The sequence below is a fragment of the Ammospiza caudacuta genome, chromosome 1 (genome assembly GCF_027887145.1).
Source record: "Ammospiza caudacuta isolate bAmmCau1 chromosome 1, bAmmCau1.pri, whole genome shotgun sequence".
Classification (NCBI taxonomy): domain Eukaryota; kingdom Metazoa; phylum Chordata; class Aves; order Passeriformes; family Passerellidae; genus Ammospiza; species Ammospiza caudacuta.
In genome coordinates, this window is record NC_080593.1 from 93,967,212 (window position 1) to 93,985,183 (window position 17,972).

Here is a 17,972-nt window from a genome sequence, read left to right on the forward strand (position 1 = left end):
ACACTTACATACTGTTATTTTTGTACACAACACACTGTTGTGTCTGTACATACTGACATCTCTTGTGTCAGTTCAAAGCCTGATGTAAATTTCCTTTTCCTTTGGCTCTCTCTAAAGCAGATAGCTTTTAAATCAAGCTGGCTTCACAGGGAAGCACATGAAGACATCAGCCATCAGCTGTTATAGGCAATTTAACATGAAGGTGGTCAAGCAGCAGCTTGATGCACCCAGGACATTAAGCTGGATTACAAAATAAATTTGCAATAAACAACAAGCCCAATACCCTCCAGATTAGCACTTGATCACATATCTGGCAAGCAAGCAGAGACTTTAAAATTCTCAATGCAATCTCAGCTCTATCTCTTCTCTAATCTTTTAGTTATAACCACTTTGTTTGAATTTTAACTGGTATCTCATACTACACTCTAAGAAAGTATAGAAGAAAAGCTTTTTTTCCTTTAGGAATATTTGGGGGGAAAAAAAAGCCACTACATGGTGAAATTGTTACTGGTTAAAAACCAATTTCATCCAATTACAGGTGAACCATATCCATGAGGTTATTTTTCCTCTCTCTTGCAACACTCAACTTGATTTTCCACTTTCCAAACTTTCAATCTCTTAACAACAACACAAAGTTTGCAGACATTTATTAAGATGCAAGTATGCAATTTTTATATGTATTTTAGGAGAATTACATTGAAAGATTGATCCATCTAGAAATATTGGGGATCTCTTTTGTTCTGTACATGCACTAGTGCTTAGCAGCAGACATTTAGAATATTGCTAGTTGTATTTTGAATAATCTAGACTTACACATTAAATATATATTAATTCCAGAAAGGAAACAAAAATGTATACTATCTGAATGACTGTGATAAACCACAGCTAAGGTCTTTTCTTGACATTTGAGCATCAGGAGTACATTTCTACAAAGTAAGGATAACAGCAGTCTCCAATCTGGCAAAATTGTGGCTTTTAATCTTACTTACTAAAAGTAATTTAATTAAAACTGTTTATTCAATTTTCTATCAAAAATTACTAAAGAGAGCCTTGACACTACTTAATTAGAAACTAGTTATACTTTCATTTGTGTTTCTCAAGAAAAAACAAGAACAGAAAAGGAAAAGAGATCTGAGTGCTTTAGAGTGGAGAATGAAAGAAAAATGATAGGGGAAGAAAGCAATTAAAACATGGGGTTAAGTACAGAAGTCTCAAATTGAAATATGAGGTTGCAAAAGCCTTAAGTTATTTAAAATGCTGAAATATTCAAATTTATAGGGCATGCTGTTCATAATCTTATAATTATGAGGAGGTCATCTACTCTAAAAAAGGGCATTAGAAATTTCTGCTAATAGTAATTATCTTCATGGTCAGGTGACTAATTCAAACTCCACAACCCAAATCACTTTTAAAAATCTATTATTTATATGTCAATGAAAGACAAAGAAAAGAGATGCAAATGTGCTGTCTCTTTATGATTATAGGAGACTTTTTTTTTTTTTAACCAGGCCTTTAGAATACAGGTAGCCACCAGGTACTTTGTAATCACCATTTTAAAACATAACATTACATTTCTCCCATTTTCTTTCTTCCTACTGTATTTGTATCAAATCTAAAATTCCAGTCTATTCCTACAGCAGCAGAACTGCCTTTTCATCCTTTGGCCATACGTATCTGCCAAAAAGAAAGATCTTTAATATTTCCAACAAGACTACAATGAATAAATACTTCCAGAAGATGGTTCAGAAGTATAAAAGAAGGGAACTTTCATATCAGAAAAGCTGCTTACACTGAAGCCCTGGGTTACAGCACTCCTGTGAGATACAAGATGAGGATTCTCCTGCAGGATCAGAACATTTAACATTTAAAGAGAAGGCAGCACTTTGGCACAATTACAAAATAACACCTTGAGACAAGCAGTACCTCTCCTCACTGTTCTCCATGTGATTGGGGAAAGCATCAAAGCCCAGCAGCAGCTTTATAGCATCAAGGTAGCCATTGTTACAGAGCCAGTGCAGGGCAGTTCTGCCCTGTAAAACAATAGAACAGAACAAAAATAAACATTACCCTCAAACTTTAGCACTCCACAATTAAAGTCATAAATCATAGTGTAATTCAATGCTTTTCTGGACATGAAGAACAAACAGTTCTTCTAAATAAACTTCCTTGTTAAAATAAAAAGAACATAACACTTAAAAAATGGATTTTTTTTTTAAACTAGATTTCAACACCAGTGCTTTTTCACCTAAAACAGCTGAAAAGCAACTGAAAGCCTTAGAGTTGCTTTCTTTGCAAAAGATGTACAGCATGCTCTGTAGAACTCATAATGAAAAGCACATTTCCATTACCTGGTATTATCTATGCCCTACGACAAATAGCTACAGAAAATTTCAATAAATTGGATGAAGCACTTTTGACTGACGAGGTTCTACTGACTTCTGAGAAATTATGTCATATAACAAAGAAATCTGTAATAGGTTGCACAATTATTCTGGCTCCTAATTTCAATTACTGCCTGAATAATGGCACAAAAGAACAAATAAACCTACCAGGTTCTTTTTTTTTTTCACCTGGAAGAGTGATACATATGTGGGTACTTAATGTGGACAAGCAATTGAAGCAGTTATTGTGCAATCTCCCTTGCAGTACCTTACTTTCTTGCTCTCTCTCTCTATTCTGGAGAACAGACTAAAATCACATTCACATATCAGCTGTTAATAAGGAATTATAGAAGAAATCAGATCATTAATATGACTCCTCATATGATCACACTTCAATGAGGAAAAACCAAAAGTGGTCTGGAAGAATACCAATCTTCATACTACATATTCAAATACTACTTTTCTTTCGAAATTTTAGAAGTGAAAGCTTAGGGAAAATGACAAAAGGATGCATTTCCTTTTGTGACAAACAGCAGCACAGATGTTGCTCTGTCCTGGAAAAGAGAATGACTTTGAAGAAAAGGAAAATGTTTTGATTTATGGTTATTCTAAAGTTAATGATATACCTCACTGAAGAAGAAGAACATACCTCTTTATCCTGAATATTTGGATCTGCATTGTTTTCCAGCAACACCACCATGCAGTTAATGTAGCCTCCATAAGCAGCACACTGCAGAGGGGTTCTACCTGCATAATCCTGCACATTGGGGTTGATTTTATTTTCTATCAGGATTTGGCACACGTCAGCATTTCCTCCCAGGGCTGCCCAATGAAGGGGTGAGTGCCCATCCTGGTCAACCAAATCTACTCTTGCTCCTCCTGTAAAAACATACATTTTTGAGCACAAAAAGAAAATACCATTGAATGCTAAGAAAAAAGTGAGTTTATGTACAACTAGAACTTATTTCATAAAGTGACAATTTAGAGAAGTATTTCGGAAAACAACTTCAATTTTGTTACTCAAATCCTAAAACTTAAATCAAAATTAATTTGGAATGAAACAGTTTCAAAGAAGGTCAGACATCTAACTTTTTTATCATCTTCTGACTATCCTCTAATATGCTTTAGAAAATCCAGACTTATCAATTGCCTATGAAAAACTTATTTTATTTGCTTTAGGTCTATGAATTTTCAGTAGAACCTTTCTTTCTTAACAACAAAATAGCTTCTAAAAATTAGATTTCAGATTAGATGTCTTTAAATCTCTAAAGCAGACAAGATAAAATATTCACAATGTAATAATAATTTTTAAAATAAGCTTATTTTTTTAAATTCAAGCATGCTAGGACTCTTTTATGCAAATAATTTATGTCTCTATATGTTATTGAAAGATGTAAAAATTCTGTACAGAAGTAAAACTCCACAAATACAAGAACTTGAACCAACCAGCAACAATGACTCTCTACATCATAAAATATTTAATTAAACACAATTGAGATTCTGATAGACAAATTTCTTACATCTACAAAAGCTAAATGGCATAGGGAGTGGGGGGAAGATCTTAACAGGAGGTTAAAATATGCCCAGCAGATGATGGAAGGAAAAACACTTCTCAGTAAGAAAGGCTGGTTGATAGAAAACTTGTAAAATATAGCCTGGATACTTTATCCATGCATAGGTGGGATAATGTCTGAAGCAGGAGGGAGATGTTTCTGGGAAGCTAAAATGACAGAATTTTGCATCTGAGATGCCACTGTTCTTTCACTGCACTTCTTACCCTTCAGCAGATATTTTAGTTATCTAAAACTGTGTACTTTGTTAAATCCTACTTCTGTCTACAAACAAAATACTGTTTTTAAAAACCAACCAGAAGAAAATATTAATGATTAGGACTTTTGATATCTATCTACATTAAAAAAAAATAAAGACTCACTCAAAAAGCCTTCAAAGAACCCTAAAAATGGTTTTTCACAAAAGTGAAGAAAGCTTAATTTTGTCCTATTTACTGGGGAAAAAAACCCAAACAAAAACAAAAGAAAGGAAGGACTTGCTGGAGGAAGAGTTGGTTTAAGAGACTAGAATGTACTTGCAAAGGCTTGGGCAGAAATAAGCTTTGAAAAGAACAATCCCAGTTATGGAAGTTTTGTATTTAACACTTCTAGCCATTTTGCACAACACTGATAATCTTTTAGATTCACAAGGGGAACTTCCAAACAGAATCTGCTTTAGAGAAGCAATTTCCTGGCCCACCTCCTGCTCAGCTGTTTATTTCCCACCCCCACAGGAGGCAGCAGCAGAACTCCTGAACAGGTTTGGAAAGCCCTGAGAGCTGACCTTTGATGAGTGTTTGAATCACCTCCTTGTGACCCATCTCACAGGCTCTGAAGAGTGGGGTGTGTTTCATCACATCCAGGGCATCCACCTGTGCCTTGTGCTCCAGCAGCAGCTTCACTGTGCTGACGTGGCCAGAAAGGGCAGCAGCGTGTAAGGCTGGAAGAATAAAGGAGTAGGGAAAAAGAAACCACAATACCATGAGCTTTAGAGGTCCACAATTAGAACAGTCAAAATAAAAACTAATTACAACTATTTTGGTGGAAAAAGTACTTTTCAACCTCAAGAAACTGAAGAAGTGATGATGTAACAACACTTTCTTGCCATACAAGCAACAAGCAGAAAAACTATCAGCCCTGAAACATGTTTCTAACTTGCACAAATAGAAATTTTACATTTAACACTACCAAGATTGGCTTATAGTGAAGATTTGTGGAAGAATAGCAGCTTCTGATAAAGGGAACATAACATGATTTACTTCTGCCTCTGCTTTGTGGCATTTCTGAGATTGCTCATCATCAGTGAAAGAAAGCTTTCGTTATTTATTCAACACTTTCCTGAAAATGACTTTTTTCTTTCAAGTAAGCAAAGTTGTCTCAATTAAAACTAACTTCAGAAAACCACCCAGCTGTTCCTACTCCTCCTTGCCTCCTGCTTTTGTTTCGGAATTACTTGGAGAAAATTTTATACGAAATTATGTAAGACCATCATATCTTGCACAGTATCTCTGTCTCTCTTCAAGAAAAAGAAAAAGATTACAGAAAAAACAGATGCTGCTACTTCAGATCTCAGGTAAATATGTGGTGCCCTGTAACTGGAGTTGCTATTGCCTAACACAGCATCCTGCAGGCACTGTCAGCCAGAGTTGTGGATGACCAGTTCATGGCTCTTTTTGAAGGAAAGAAGAATTGCACACAGCAATGAGACTTCAAACCAATGGAAAGCACACATGTATTGGTGGCTCCACTTAGAGTTTGATTTCAAAATGCTTTGGGTTATTTCCAACAGTTAGCAGTCAAATCAGACAATCTACATTCTCATGCTGAATTAAATGTAGAATATATTACAGACAATTAAATCAAAATAATATAGAATAAAACCACAAAATTGTGTGGTTTATAAGTGTTCACTTAATAAAGTGAATTCATATTTCCCCATGAAATTTCAGAAGTATTCATGCTTACTGAGAACCGAATCTTGCTCACGCAAGCAAAATGTGGGGCTGTAAACAGTACCTACATGTCCACATTTGTTCAGTGTTAAGAGAGAGTCAGGATCCAGCAGAGGCATCATACAGAAACACACACCACAAAGACCAGCATTTCAAGGAGCAGCTTCTTGAACCAGAGGCAGAATATAAAACCAGCATTTTTGTATTTGCCAGCTACTGATTGCAACCAGTATTATGAGACAGTAACCCAGCTCAACCTGTTACACAGGCCCTACTGAAATGCTCAGGTTGTTCGTGCTGTCATTGACCCGAATCCACTGGGTGTGCTGGGTTAAAACAGTCACAAAATAAGTGACAGTAACATTGTGACACGGACTAAGCACTGGGGTCAGAGCCAGAGACACCGTGAGGAGTGAAAATTGAAATCATGCCTTTGAGAGGACATGATTTAAGTCTGAGTGCAGCAGCCTGAAGGCGCAGCAGAGCTCCTTGTGCGGGTGAGCAGGGAGTGCCTGTGCAGCAGCCCCTGTGAGAGGGTGGCTATCAGTAGGAATCGGACAGCCATGAGATCCCTGCCGCTCCTACATTTGGATGGGCCTGCTTTCCGTGGTCTGACCTCACAATAAACTCTAGGTTCTGGTTTTTGTCCCGAATCCCTTATGAAACCAGAGGCAGTAAACCACTCCATCAGATGACACATGGGGTGTGTGTAACAATACAATAGAAAAAGAGCTGCTGTGTCAGCTTGGCCAGTTCTTCCCCCCATCACTCATTCTGACGCAGGCATCTTGTTTCGCACTTTGTGCTCAATATTTTCTTGTAAGCCAAATTTTCTGTGATGGAGTCACGGTGACTGAAGAGATTCTTCAGCCAGCTGGTGACAATGGGCCCTTTGTTCAGCCGACAGACAGAGCCCTCTCCATTGTGCGCAGTGACGGCAGAGCTATAAAGCTGCCCCTGTACTGCTCCTGCAGCGCGGATCTCTGAGAGGAGGGAAATTCCTTTCCCTTGGTGTCATTCTCCTACACAATGCCCAGAGTCTGGATGTTCTAGCAGAGCTCAATGGAGAGCTTGCTCTTTTTGAGTAAACGCAAAAGGCTGCGTTAACGCAACATTACAACCGAGCTGAACCGAGTGTGCACACAAAAGTCAGAAAAACACAGCCTTGAACTCTGCTCAGCAACTGTATCCCAGGCACGGAGGCATGTGCGCTATTCTCTATCAGTGCATAGTTTCCTATCCCAACGCAACACTGCTTCTCCCTCACGAATACTTGGGAATGATTAAAGAAAATAAATCAGGGAGTGATTTAGTGGGGGGCTTCCTTTTCTGTTCAGAGCTGGCTACAACAAAGCCCGTGCTATGCGCTCGCTGGCACAATGGTGCAGCTCGGGCTGCTCGGCAGCACAGCTCCCCACTTCCAGGCTGCTCCTGAGCTCTACACAGCGGCACTCCCAAGCAAATGGAAAATCCATTCATTTCCTTGGATTAAAAGCCCTACAAGGAAACTGAGATTAAAAGGTGATTACGTATCACCGCTAGGAAAGGTTTAAGACTGAAAGATAATAAAGCCAACCACCTGAATTATTCAAGCATGAAATCCACACCTGAGTAATTTCAGAAACACAGTATGTGATTACAGATTACTGCCTGCAAAGAAAAAAAACCCCTTTGTAAGGAGGTTTGCACAGTAACAACAACATTGCTGCACCTTAAGGTCTGAAGCAAATACTGAGAACTATTTGAAAGGGAATTGTCATGAAGTAGCAAGTGTAGGTGAGACTGATAAAGGATGAAATAAGACCAAAATTGTAGAATATTTAGTTTGTACTGTAATCAAACATGAAGACTGAGATTTTATTTGTTGCACTATTTCCTACACTCAAAAATTTCAAACTATCACAACTTGGAAAGACTGATGTATTTAGTGTGTGTTACAGTCTAAGAAAAACAAGAATTTAGGTATTTAAACAAAATTTTATGTTAACTGCAAATTGCTTTTTGTTAAGATCCAGCATATAATCAAAGGAAACTTTAAAAATTCAATATTGATGCATACTAAGTTTCAAATCCTGAACACAACCCTGACATATATATTTTGCACTTCTAACTCTGTGACTGTATCTGTCATTGCGCAGTTCCTGATCTGTCGACAGACAGTTTACCCTGAAGCCCTGCTATCAAACCCCCTCCCCAAATTTATATCAAATATATCCATATTTTCCTGATTTTTCATTCAGATGCCATCAGCATACTATACAACTCTACCTAAATTTCCAACGCTGCTGAATACATAAACACTTCAACACCTGTCTCTCTCACCTGTCAAAACTGTTATTCTGTTTTTGTTGAAAGCACTGCATAGGTACAATATTTCTACCAAAATTTTTTTTTTCCTTAAAGGAGACAAATTCATAGTTACTACAGGAAATTCTGTATTTCATTACTTGCACACTTGAATTCTGAAGCACTGTGTTGCCTACTTTTGTTTCAGGCAGATAACAAGATGATAAATTTGGGGGATATCAAGTTTGATCTCTTGTTTGCACAACAGAAGTGCAACAGATCTAACCTTTATTTCACTATCTTTAAAAATAACTGTGGAATGATTTTCATGATAATTTAGCTACTTCAGCGGTTAGTTTCCTCCATATTGTTTCAAAGTATTTGTGTACTGTTAAATACATTTTTGAACAGGCATTTTCAGGAAGAGCTTTTTATGCAACTATGTTTCATGTTATTTTTCAAATTACAGAACAGCTCTTCCTTTCACAGGATTACAGAGCTAACTAAATAGCTTTGCAATACATTTCTTCTTTCTACATTTCAAATGAACTGTTCCAATCTGTGCAGAAAAGATTTGTTTCTTTCCCACAATAAGGCAAAGACTTGACAGACACGTATAATTACGATAATGCAGAAATGTTTTCAGGATTGAAGTACACATTCAGAAAAACATTAATACAGATTCTATCAATATTTCCACTTGGTGGAAATCACACAGATTGGAAACATGCAGTGGCTCTTTACTGTAAAGCATCTTACCTGTGCCGGCGTATTTGTCTGTCATATTGATATCAATATCCAATTTTAAAGTTAGCATAGTCCTAATGACATCATCACTGCCTTTGCCAGCTGCCCACATGAAGGACGTTCTTCCCTCAAGATCTGAGTCATCTTTTACAGAAGGATGCTTCAAAAATACTTCAACTGTTTCCTGAAAAGACATACTGTTGAAATTAACATTAAAAGGAATCTGCAACAGCAAGAAACCATTGTCTCATGTAGCTGTTTATGAAGCAAATAAATTCATTTTTCCTTTTATGTTTATAAAGAGTAACTGCTCAACAGGAACACTGCATCTTCTGCTATGCCTTTTCCCTCACCAATGATCATAGTGCACCCTTAACTATGAGTTTAACACTTTTTTCATTTAACACTTTTTTCTTTTTTGTGTCAAATATGATGTGTTTGTCACAAGGAAGCAGAAGACACCGTCGTCTCTGTGAAGAAAGTGATGGGAAAAATATCATGGGTTTATCCAAACCTGACAGTAATGCTGTGATGAAAAAATTACAGAATCCTTTAGGCTGGAAAAGACCTCTGAGATCATTGAGTCTAACCTATGACCCAACACCATCATGTCAACCAGACCATAGCACTGAGTGCCACATCCAATCTTTCCTTAAATACCTACAGGGACTCCACCACCTCCCTGGGCAGCCCATTCCAACATTCCATCAGCCTGTCTGTGATGGGACTCCTTCTGATGTCCAACCTAAACCTGAACACAATGCTCTTCCAAAATATTTTCCCAATATATTTTTTTCTCTCCAATTATAAATACAATTGCACATGCAAATATTTTACTTTGCCTTTCTCTAATATTCTGACTGTTAAAAAAAAGGAGTGGTCAACATGGACATATTTCCTCATGTTTAATAATCAGGTTACTAATTACTGAAATACTATATTTCAGAATATATTAAGGAAATCTTTAGACCTGAGTCCAGTCTTTCCACTGTAACTGTTGAACTAAAATTTCAAATCAAGGAAAAAAAAATTATTTCTTTAAATGCTGTGCTTGCGTTAAGCTGTCAGCAAACAAGTCCACTGTTTAACCTGCTGCCAGATTCTTAATGAGTCACCCAGGAAAGGAAGGGAGAGAAAATCACAACAATTAGAAAAGAACTAAAAAGGAAGATTTTCCCTTTTCTATCTAATGCCTTAAAAGGCCATGTATGTAACAGCTGGGAAACATTTGATATGAGTCACTGGTAGGCTAGCCAATAAAAACCTGAAAAAAACCCCAGATTTCATTATTTTATATTTATATTTTATTATTAATACTATCTTAGGCTTTCCTCTGTGTGACCCCACAATAGCTACCCCCCCTACTCTTGGCAGGACAAGAACTTCCTGCCTAGAATGAACTAAATTATTTTAATCGTGAAGGTGTTTGAACGCCTAAGTACCATTGATCAATTTGGATTTGTTTTTTCACTACTACTTACTATTTCATCCCTCTAAAGAAATAGGAAATGTCTCATTTATCTTATGCTACTGATCTAGGATCCTCACAGCTTTGTGAATTTAGGTCTGAACTAGCAGTTTATTGTGAAAAGGTCCAGGCAGAAGCAGGGAGAGATGGAAGCACAAAGCTTTCCACACAAACCCAGCATGAGTTTATATCTCTGTTCTCACACTGACCACCACCACACCTCAGACACAAACAGCCTCTCATTTGGCCAGAAACTCAGCACCCTCCCAGGGCTCTGCCCTGCTGGAAATCCTGCTGAGCGAAAAGCACTGCAAAGGCTGCACTTCTTCAGTGCTGGGGCAAACATTCTAAAAAATACAAATATTTTATTTTTCCGCTAAGTTTTGGCAAAGCAACGCTTCTTCAATGACTCTTTCTTTCCTACAGTTTTTTAATTGGAAAAAGTAGAAGAAAATCCCACAGTACTATAAGCATTATTTTCCAAAATGAAGTTACCACAACTTGAAAACAAAACAAAATTAAATTACACCAGGATAACTAACAAATCAGGAAGCAGAAGTATCAATCAATTTAATTCTACATGTATTATATGAAAGATTACATGTGTTCTAAAACTACTAAAAAAAGTGGAGGAAGCAACATAAAAAACAATAAATCTGAAAAATAACAGTAAAGGAGAGAGCTAAGCATGAAACATTTAATTCTGTGCTATCAGGAAACTGAAAAATACTACATATTATTTTTGAATATTTAAAAATAAGACACAGGTATCCACATTTCATTTACTAGATCAATTTATATAAATACATGAAAGGAAAGGACATTGTTTTGAATACCTCTGGTAAAATTCAGGAAAAAAGAATTTAGTCCTGCATACTAAAATCAATATGAAGGGAGAACCTTAGCTCAGTTGGTTAGAGCGTGGTGTTAATAACACCTGGGTTAAATCCCTGTTTGGGCCATTCACTTTAGAGCTGGACTTGATCCTTGTGGGTCCCTTCCCACTCAGAATATTCTGTGATCTGGAAATAAAGATTCTCTCATCTTCCTTCACACATGAAGTTCAAAAATTTAAATAGCAGTGTTTCTTGGGACCTCCTTGGGATACCCAAGACATCTAAATTTGGGTGGTTATATTGGGTAATGTCTTTTCTTCTAGAACTTTTCCTGTCTACAGTAAGTGGGGATAAGTTAGTCTTAGGGAACAAATGCTTCCCATAAATTAAGTGCTGGCTAAATCTCTTCAGTCTTTAAAAAACCTAAACATGTCATATTATACAAATTTTCTTCTTGTTAGGGACTAAGAAACATCACATTTTACCTGAGAAAAACTACACCTAAAACTGGGCAGACTGAATAGAACAATGTGGCTCTCAAACCATGAGCATAGAGATGCTACTGCCAGAACAAACATGAATGTATCTCCACTCAGTAGTTTGACCATGTATATGGAGTGCAGTGGTGGGAATTACTCAATGATATGCATGTAAAGGAGACAAAAAGGCAAATAGTGGTACTCAAAAACAACTGGACTGGTGAAAACAGACTCCAGACATAATTTAGGCAGGGGCTGTTGAGTACATCACCAGCTAAAAGAGGCCTGCAGATCTGAATGAAACTCTCCTGTGTGATTTTTCACGTAAGATGGGAAACAGTACATTCATTGTAAGTACACAAGACTACAAAAGAATGTCTGATTCCACCATGTACTTCACTTCCCCTTAAAACACAGATGATATCACAATTTGGCTGGCTGATGGGATCAAAAGGCAGCAGCATAATGAAGATGTTTCATTTAACTGAATCAAGCCCAGGCAAAGAAAACCAGTATGAAAAATCTTTTTAGGAATACATCAATATAGAAAAAAAAAAAAAAAAAAAAACCAACAAAAAACCAAAACAAGATAAAAGAATGTGGAGATAATCACCAGATGATTTTTTTTTTTTAAACTCAAACATGAAAGAAAGGCTTTTACAACACAAATATTTCAAATGTGTTAGGCCCAAATTGTACACAGCCCTAAATCAACAAAAATCAGCATCAACAAAAAATTTTCTGAAGTTAAGATTACACAGAGGAATGTGTTTCAATAAAAGTCAGAATTTAAAAAACATCTGGATGGTCTTAGTAAGGTCATCTCCAAAAAAAACCCCACCAACATCCCAAAACTCACTTGGGAGCAAAACTATTGATTATTCTGTTCCCTCTTTCAATACTATTTCTAGATTTGTTAACTTGAATTGTTCTCAGGGGCATTTAAATTCTCCTTCTTTTTTTTCCTTGTTAACATGTAGGTATGTAAGAAAGACACAAATTATTATCCCTGCTAAGAAAATGTTGCAATGTGGACTATGTAATTATTACATTAATTAGACACTAAATAACTCTTTCTATAAAGGGAGGGTATGAAAACTATGAGAGATAAAGGAGCTTAAGAAAAGCTTTCTTAATTTCCAGTGCTTGAGAACTACTTCTGCAACATCTGTGACTGGCAATCAGTGAAGTGCTGAGTTTTATACTTGGCTCTACTGTATCTGAACTTGTTCTGGAAAAAAAAAACAAACCTATGATACCAAAGTATAAGAATTAAGCTTTCTGAGAAACCAATGTTCTTTGTTGTCTGAGTCTAAAAAATATTTCTAAAAATTTTAAAAATACAGTGTTCCTGAAGAATTATGACAAAAGGCACTCAACTCTTTAGCTGCGCTTCATGAGACAACAGTTCATTCATAATGCCAAATATTCATAAATTAATTACCTTCTTGAACGCAAAGACTGGTTTGACTGGTCCTGCAGCAGCTGCGCAAATATTCCTACAGGTCATCGTACTCTAGATACCTCATAACTGCTTAGACTTCATTATAATGAGCCCTGAAACCTGAAAGCACTGTGAAATAGTAGGTGCCATTCTGCTTTCTGTTGAAGTAACTGAATGACTATTGTATTTTGTGATGCAAACATACAGCTCAAAGGGCCTTTTTTGTAAAGAAAGTTAGTTTTTGTACATCTATCTTTAATAGTTTGAAATCAACCACATTGGTATCAAATTACATAGGAGAACTCTGAATTAACTCATGCCAACAACACTGTGTTTATATGATTTCAAAAACAACTCAAACACTCTGCTAAACTATAAAGATTTCAGCAAAATATGTTTACTTCACATTTAGGGTATGTTCTACTTACAGCAAAGTTGCTCTGCGCTGCATAATGTAGGGGTGTTGCACCTTGACTATCAGATGGGATAGTTCCAAACTTATTTCTTTCTAGTAAGAGATGGACAATCTGTGCATGACCTGAGAAAAATAATGCAATAAAAACAAATTGGTATCAAATCTTAAAGTCACTAAAAAGCTTAGTTAAGTAAAAGGTAAAAAAACCCCATCACTGACAAATGAAAAACCTAAACTGAAACAAAACAGAATAAAATGAACAGACTTTCACAAATAGTCACATATTTGTGTTGTAGCCATTATAGTTTAAACGTAAGCGAGAAACATAAGACTTGATATTTGAACTATTAAGTCTGGCAGGTACTTTATTCCCAATAGTGGTCCAGTGCCCTATTCTGTATTGTCATTTTTGAGGAGTGTCTATAAATCAGAATGACTTATAAATACCAAATTTCTTTTAACCAAAATCACTAGAGCTTTTCCCTAAATAAAGAAACCAGCAGTAACTGGTCCAGTAGCTATGATATTAACTTCATAATAAAGTGATTGAATATTTCCAAAAAAGCTTATAATAACTTAGTTGAAATGCTGCATTTGAGTGACAGGTCAGTCAGAAACAGTAAAGTGAGCATAGGCTGATGATGATGAGCATTTGTCCATCTGCATTAAAAGACAAGCTAAATCAATGTTGACAATTTCATCACACATCACATTGCTTTACAGAAATCAAGTGTAAATTCTTCACTCAGGTTTTATTTAACCAAAATTTCATCCAAGAATGTATAGCGGAATCAGAGGCTAGCCTACTACCAGCTGCTATAAACAAGCTCACACACAACTCCTTCATAAAAACTGATCAAAATATTTTGAGATTAAAATCACAACACTTTTGGAGGATGGGTAAACTTTATATTCACTTCACAGACAGGAAAACAAAGACAAGTACAGTATATTGCCACTAAAGCCAACCAGTCCGTTCATATACTTGTTCCTGTCAGCATATGCAGCTCACAGAGTATCTTAATGATTTGGTATTTCAAGCAATACTATAAAACCACTCTGATTTTACAGGTGAAAACCTCCAGTACCTCATATGTCAGAAAAGCAATCAATTTTGCCCCTTGTTACTTTTGCACAGTTGTCTTGAATCACTTCAGAATAAATGAAAAGGTAGGTAAAACTTCCTGCTAGCAGTAGATTATTTTTAATGAAACCACCAACAGTTCCAGAATGAAGCCGTGACACAGTTGTGCTCTGTAGCTCTTTAAAACCTAAGACATGGAGGACTAAGCAAGCCCACTTTTGTGAAATGGCACTTTCAGACTTTATACATACAGAAGTATCAGAAATGGGAGAAAATGGAAGCTTGGATCAAAAAGGATGAAGAGTTATGAGAGCATTTTTTCTTTCTAGGGGCCTTAGGTTGTACAGGAAGGTTCTTCTTCCTTGCCAGCCATTAAGAGAACACTGGATACAAAACATCACATTATTCCGTCCCTTCCTACAACAACAACAAAACTGAAAAACAAAAACAAAAACAAAAAAAAAAAAAAGAGAGAGAGAGATATAATGTTGCTATTCTAGTCCCACCTGAAGAGTCTAAGTCTAAGAAGTAAATTGAGGTTCATTGGAAGAAGTTGCTTTGGAGTGAAATCCTAGCAGAAAAACCTTAGGAGTACCAAGCCTGACAAAAAAGATTCCTGAACTTTCAGGACAGACAACTACAAAAAGAGAACCTAACTCCATAATGAGGACAGGGTCTACCTAAATTATCCATGAGAATAAGGCTTGAGGGAGTTAAAAAAAATTGTATTGGGTGCAACAGTAAAAAAATAGGTGCAAAGGTGCATCTCACTTGGCCATTAATGTAAAGATTAAAACTCATTTCTTGGGGTCAAGAACTGTCATTACTGTTGTACTTTTATTTAGCAGAGATGTAACTGGTAAGACTTTTATCTATGCAAAAAGAAAAGGTAAGAGAAGCAGCAATGCCCTTAAGATGCAGTCACATGCAACCCATCACATCTAAGAAAAGTTGTGGCAGCCTCCCTGCACTGCTTTAAATCTCCTATTGTTAACCTATATAGTAATATCTCACTCTCTTTAAGACCTACATAGAACATCACCTTCAACTTAAAACTGTAACCCTGAAAATTAATCATGATTTACTAATCAGAAATTCCCAAAGAGCATATGCTACCTACAGACCTCATCAGGTTCACAAAATAGTCTGGAGGTCTTGGCACATCTTCCCCCTTTATTCTACAATGATTAGACAATCCATTTTTCCAACAGACAAAACTTCTCTCAAATACAATCAATTTCAAAATGCAATAAATTTTGCTTCTTGGACAGAACCAAGTGATAATGACTATTTCTTTGGAAAGCTGATCCTGTGACACTTAAAAAGCTTCACAATTTCTCTGTTAAAATTCAATATCCCTACATACGTACAAATTTGAGAACACCCTTCCCTCTTTTTTGTTTTAATAAACATAATCAAATTACATGTATATTGCCACTGGAGTTGCAGTAACTCGCTCCAGTGAACATCTGATTCTGATTCTTATATTGGCATTCTTTGTCTGCAGTGTCCCAAAGGATCATTGGGATGAAGCCAGTTAAAAGGGGAGAGAGATTGTTTGAAGATTCTTTTATCCAGTGGTTATTTTTTCCTCCTGAATGGAAATAGGAGATAAATTTTCTAAATCATATTATTTTTGTGTCTGTCATTTTAGGGGTTGTGTTTCTCTGCATTTAGACTATATACATTTAATCACGTTTTAACTTGTTTTGCAAGGATCCAGTTTTTGTAAACACAAATCAAAATTCACATATGCAAGGTTACAATTTACAGAGTGTCTGAGTCTCAGGGTAACAATCTAAACAGAGAAGAACTCTATACAAATAAAACTCCTTGTCAGATCTGATTAGATTATCATAGCGTGTCTGATGAAGAGCTTATACTAGAAGTGTCAACTTTGCCATTTTTTGTTGTTTACTTGTGCTGGCAGTATCAGAATATCTGCATTTGCTTTGTGGGAATCTTCTTAAGTCCTTATTTAGTTTGTGAGGAGTAGTTTAATAAAAACTAGACAATATAATCATAAATCCACTTAACCAGGCAGACATGAACTGCAGAACATCACAGTAGGCTGAAAGTGAGCATGAGACTCGTGATGCCACCATCAACCACTCTGCACTGTGGAACAGCTCAGCTCCCCCAGGCGCCCTGCAAACCCCATGTGACCCTCTTACATATGGACCAAACAAGGGTACTAGCTTAAATCTATATGAAATATTAGTCAAATTATCTTTTCAGATAAAAAATAAACTCTGGCATTTTCTTCATGCACTCCCATAGACTATGTTGCTTTCATGCTGGGCTGTGCATACCCCACTTCAGACACCACTGCTCCAGAGCATCTGGTTTTTTTAACATATGATCAAAGCTGAATATGCAAGATCTCAATATACCCTAATTGTTCTTAAATCATCAGCATACATAACCTGTTGAAGCGATGCATTGTACAAGGCCTTGGAGAATCTGAAGCTAAAATAAGCAGTCTACACACAAACTTCTAATCCTGGCTGAGCAGAAACTCTTCTTGCTCTAAGAGATTAATTGTCATACTGCCAGGCTGGAATTAAATAAAAATCAGAGACAAAGATTAAACAGTACAGTTAATTAATGACTAAGTGACTTCTGCACTACCCAGTTTACCAAGTAAGGCTGCCCAGTGCAGGGGAGTTCGAAACAAGTTGTCATAAGATGTCACGTTGCAGCCTTCATAGGAGGTCAGGACATCCACAACTGCTACATTCCCATCTGCAACAGCAAAATGAAGAGGAGTTCGTCCTTCATAGTCTTGCCAGTTCAGCAGAGATTCTGTAGGTGCAGCTTCCTTCAAAAATAAAAGAAACAACAACATTTTAAGAACATTTAAATTTAAAAGAAAATCTATACAATCTTTACAGGTGCTTTTTCAGAGATATACACTGTCCTTGTCCAGTAGAATGTTGCTCTACAATCAAATGCTTTTGTTACAGTATAGGCTACTTGCAAGTATTTCTTATGGAATGCTTTTTTATACTTAATTATAGTACAAGACCAGATTTCTGGTACATACCCCATAGTTCTACCAGTCTGCTGTGCAAGTGGTTCCTTAAACAGATCTTTAAAAGATTAACTCTGGCTCTTAGGAAAATAACTAGAAATTCTTACACAATTTACAAGTTGAAAATGGCATCTATATCTTCAGATTTTCTCCAACAACACTTCCCTTTTTGCACAAGTTAATTCTATGACTTACTACAATATTCTTCTAGCCTTTTATGTCCCTAAAGTATTTCCAAAGGAGATGTCTACATCTCTAGCCAACAAGAGAGAGTACTTCTAATAAAGCATCTACTT

General features: G+C 36.5%; 1 protein-coding gene across 1 annotated transcript in view; it reads right to left on the reverse strand.

Annotated features, from left to right (window-relative positions):
* The window catches only part of INVS (inversin), an 82,943-nt gene that overhangs the window by 18,923 nt on the left and 46,048 nt on the right, over nucleotides 1–17,972 (reverse strand). Inside the window, exons 7-12 of the mRNA XM_058819172.1 lie at nucleotides 17,283–17,463; nucleotides 13,572–13,681; nucleotides 8,929–9,100; nucleotides 4,716–4,871; nucleotides 3,031–3,260; nucleotides 1,924–2,030 (exon numbers count right to left, since the gene is read on the reverse strand). Of these exons, the coding sequence (XP_058675155.1) occupies nucleotides 1,924–2,030; nucleotides 3,031–3,260; nucleotides 4,716–4,871; nucleotides 8,929–9,100; nucleotides 13,572–13,681; nucleotides 17,283–17,463 (956 nt within the window). The remainder of the gene's footprint in view (nucleotides 1–1,923; nucleotides 2,031–3,030; nucleotides 3,261–4,715; nucleotides 4,872–8,928; nucleotides 9,101–13,571; nucleotides 13,682–17,282; nucleotides 17,464–17,972) is intronic.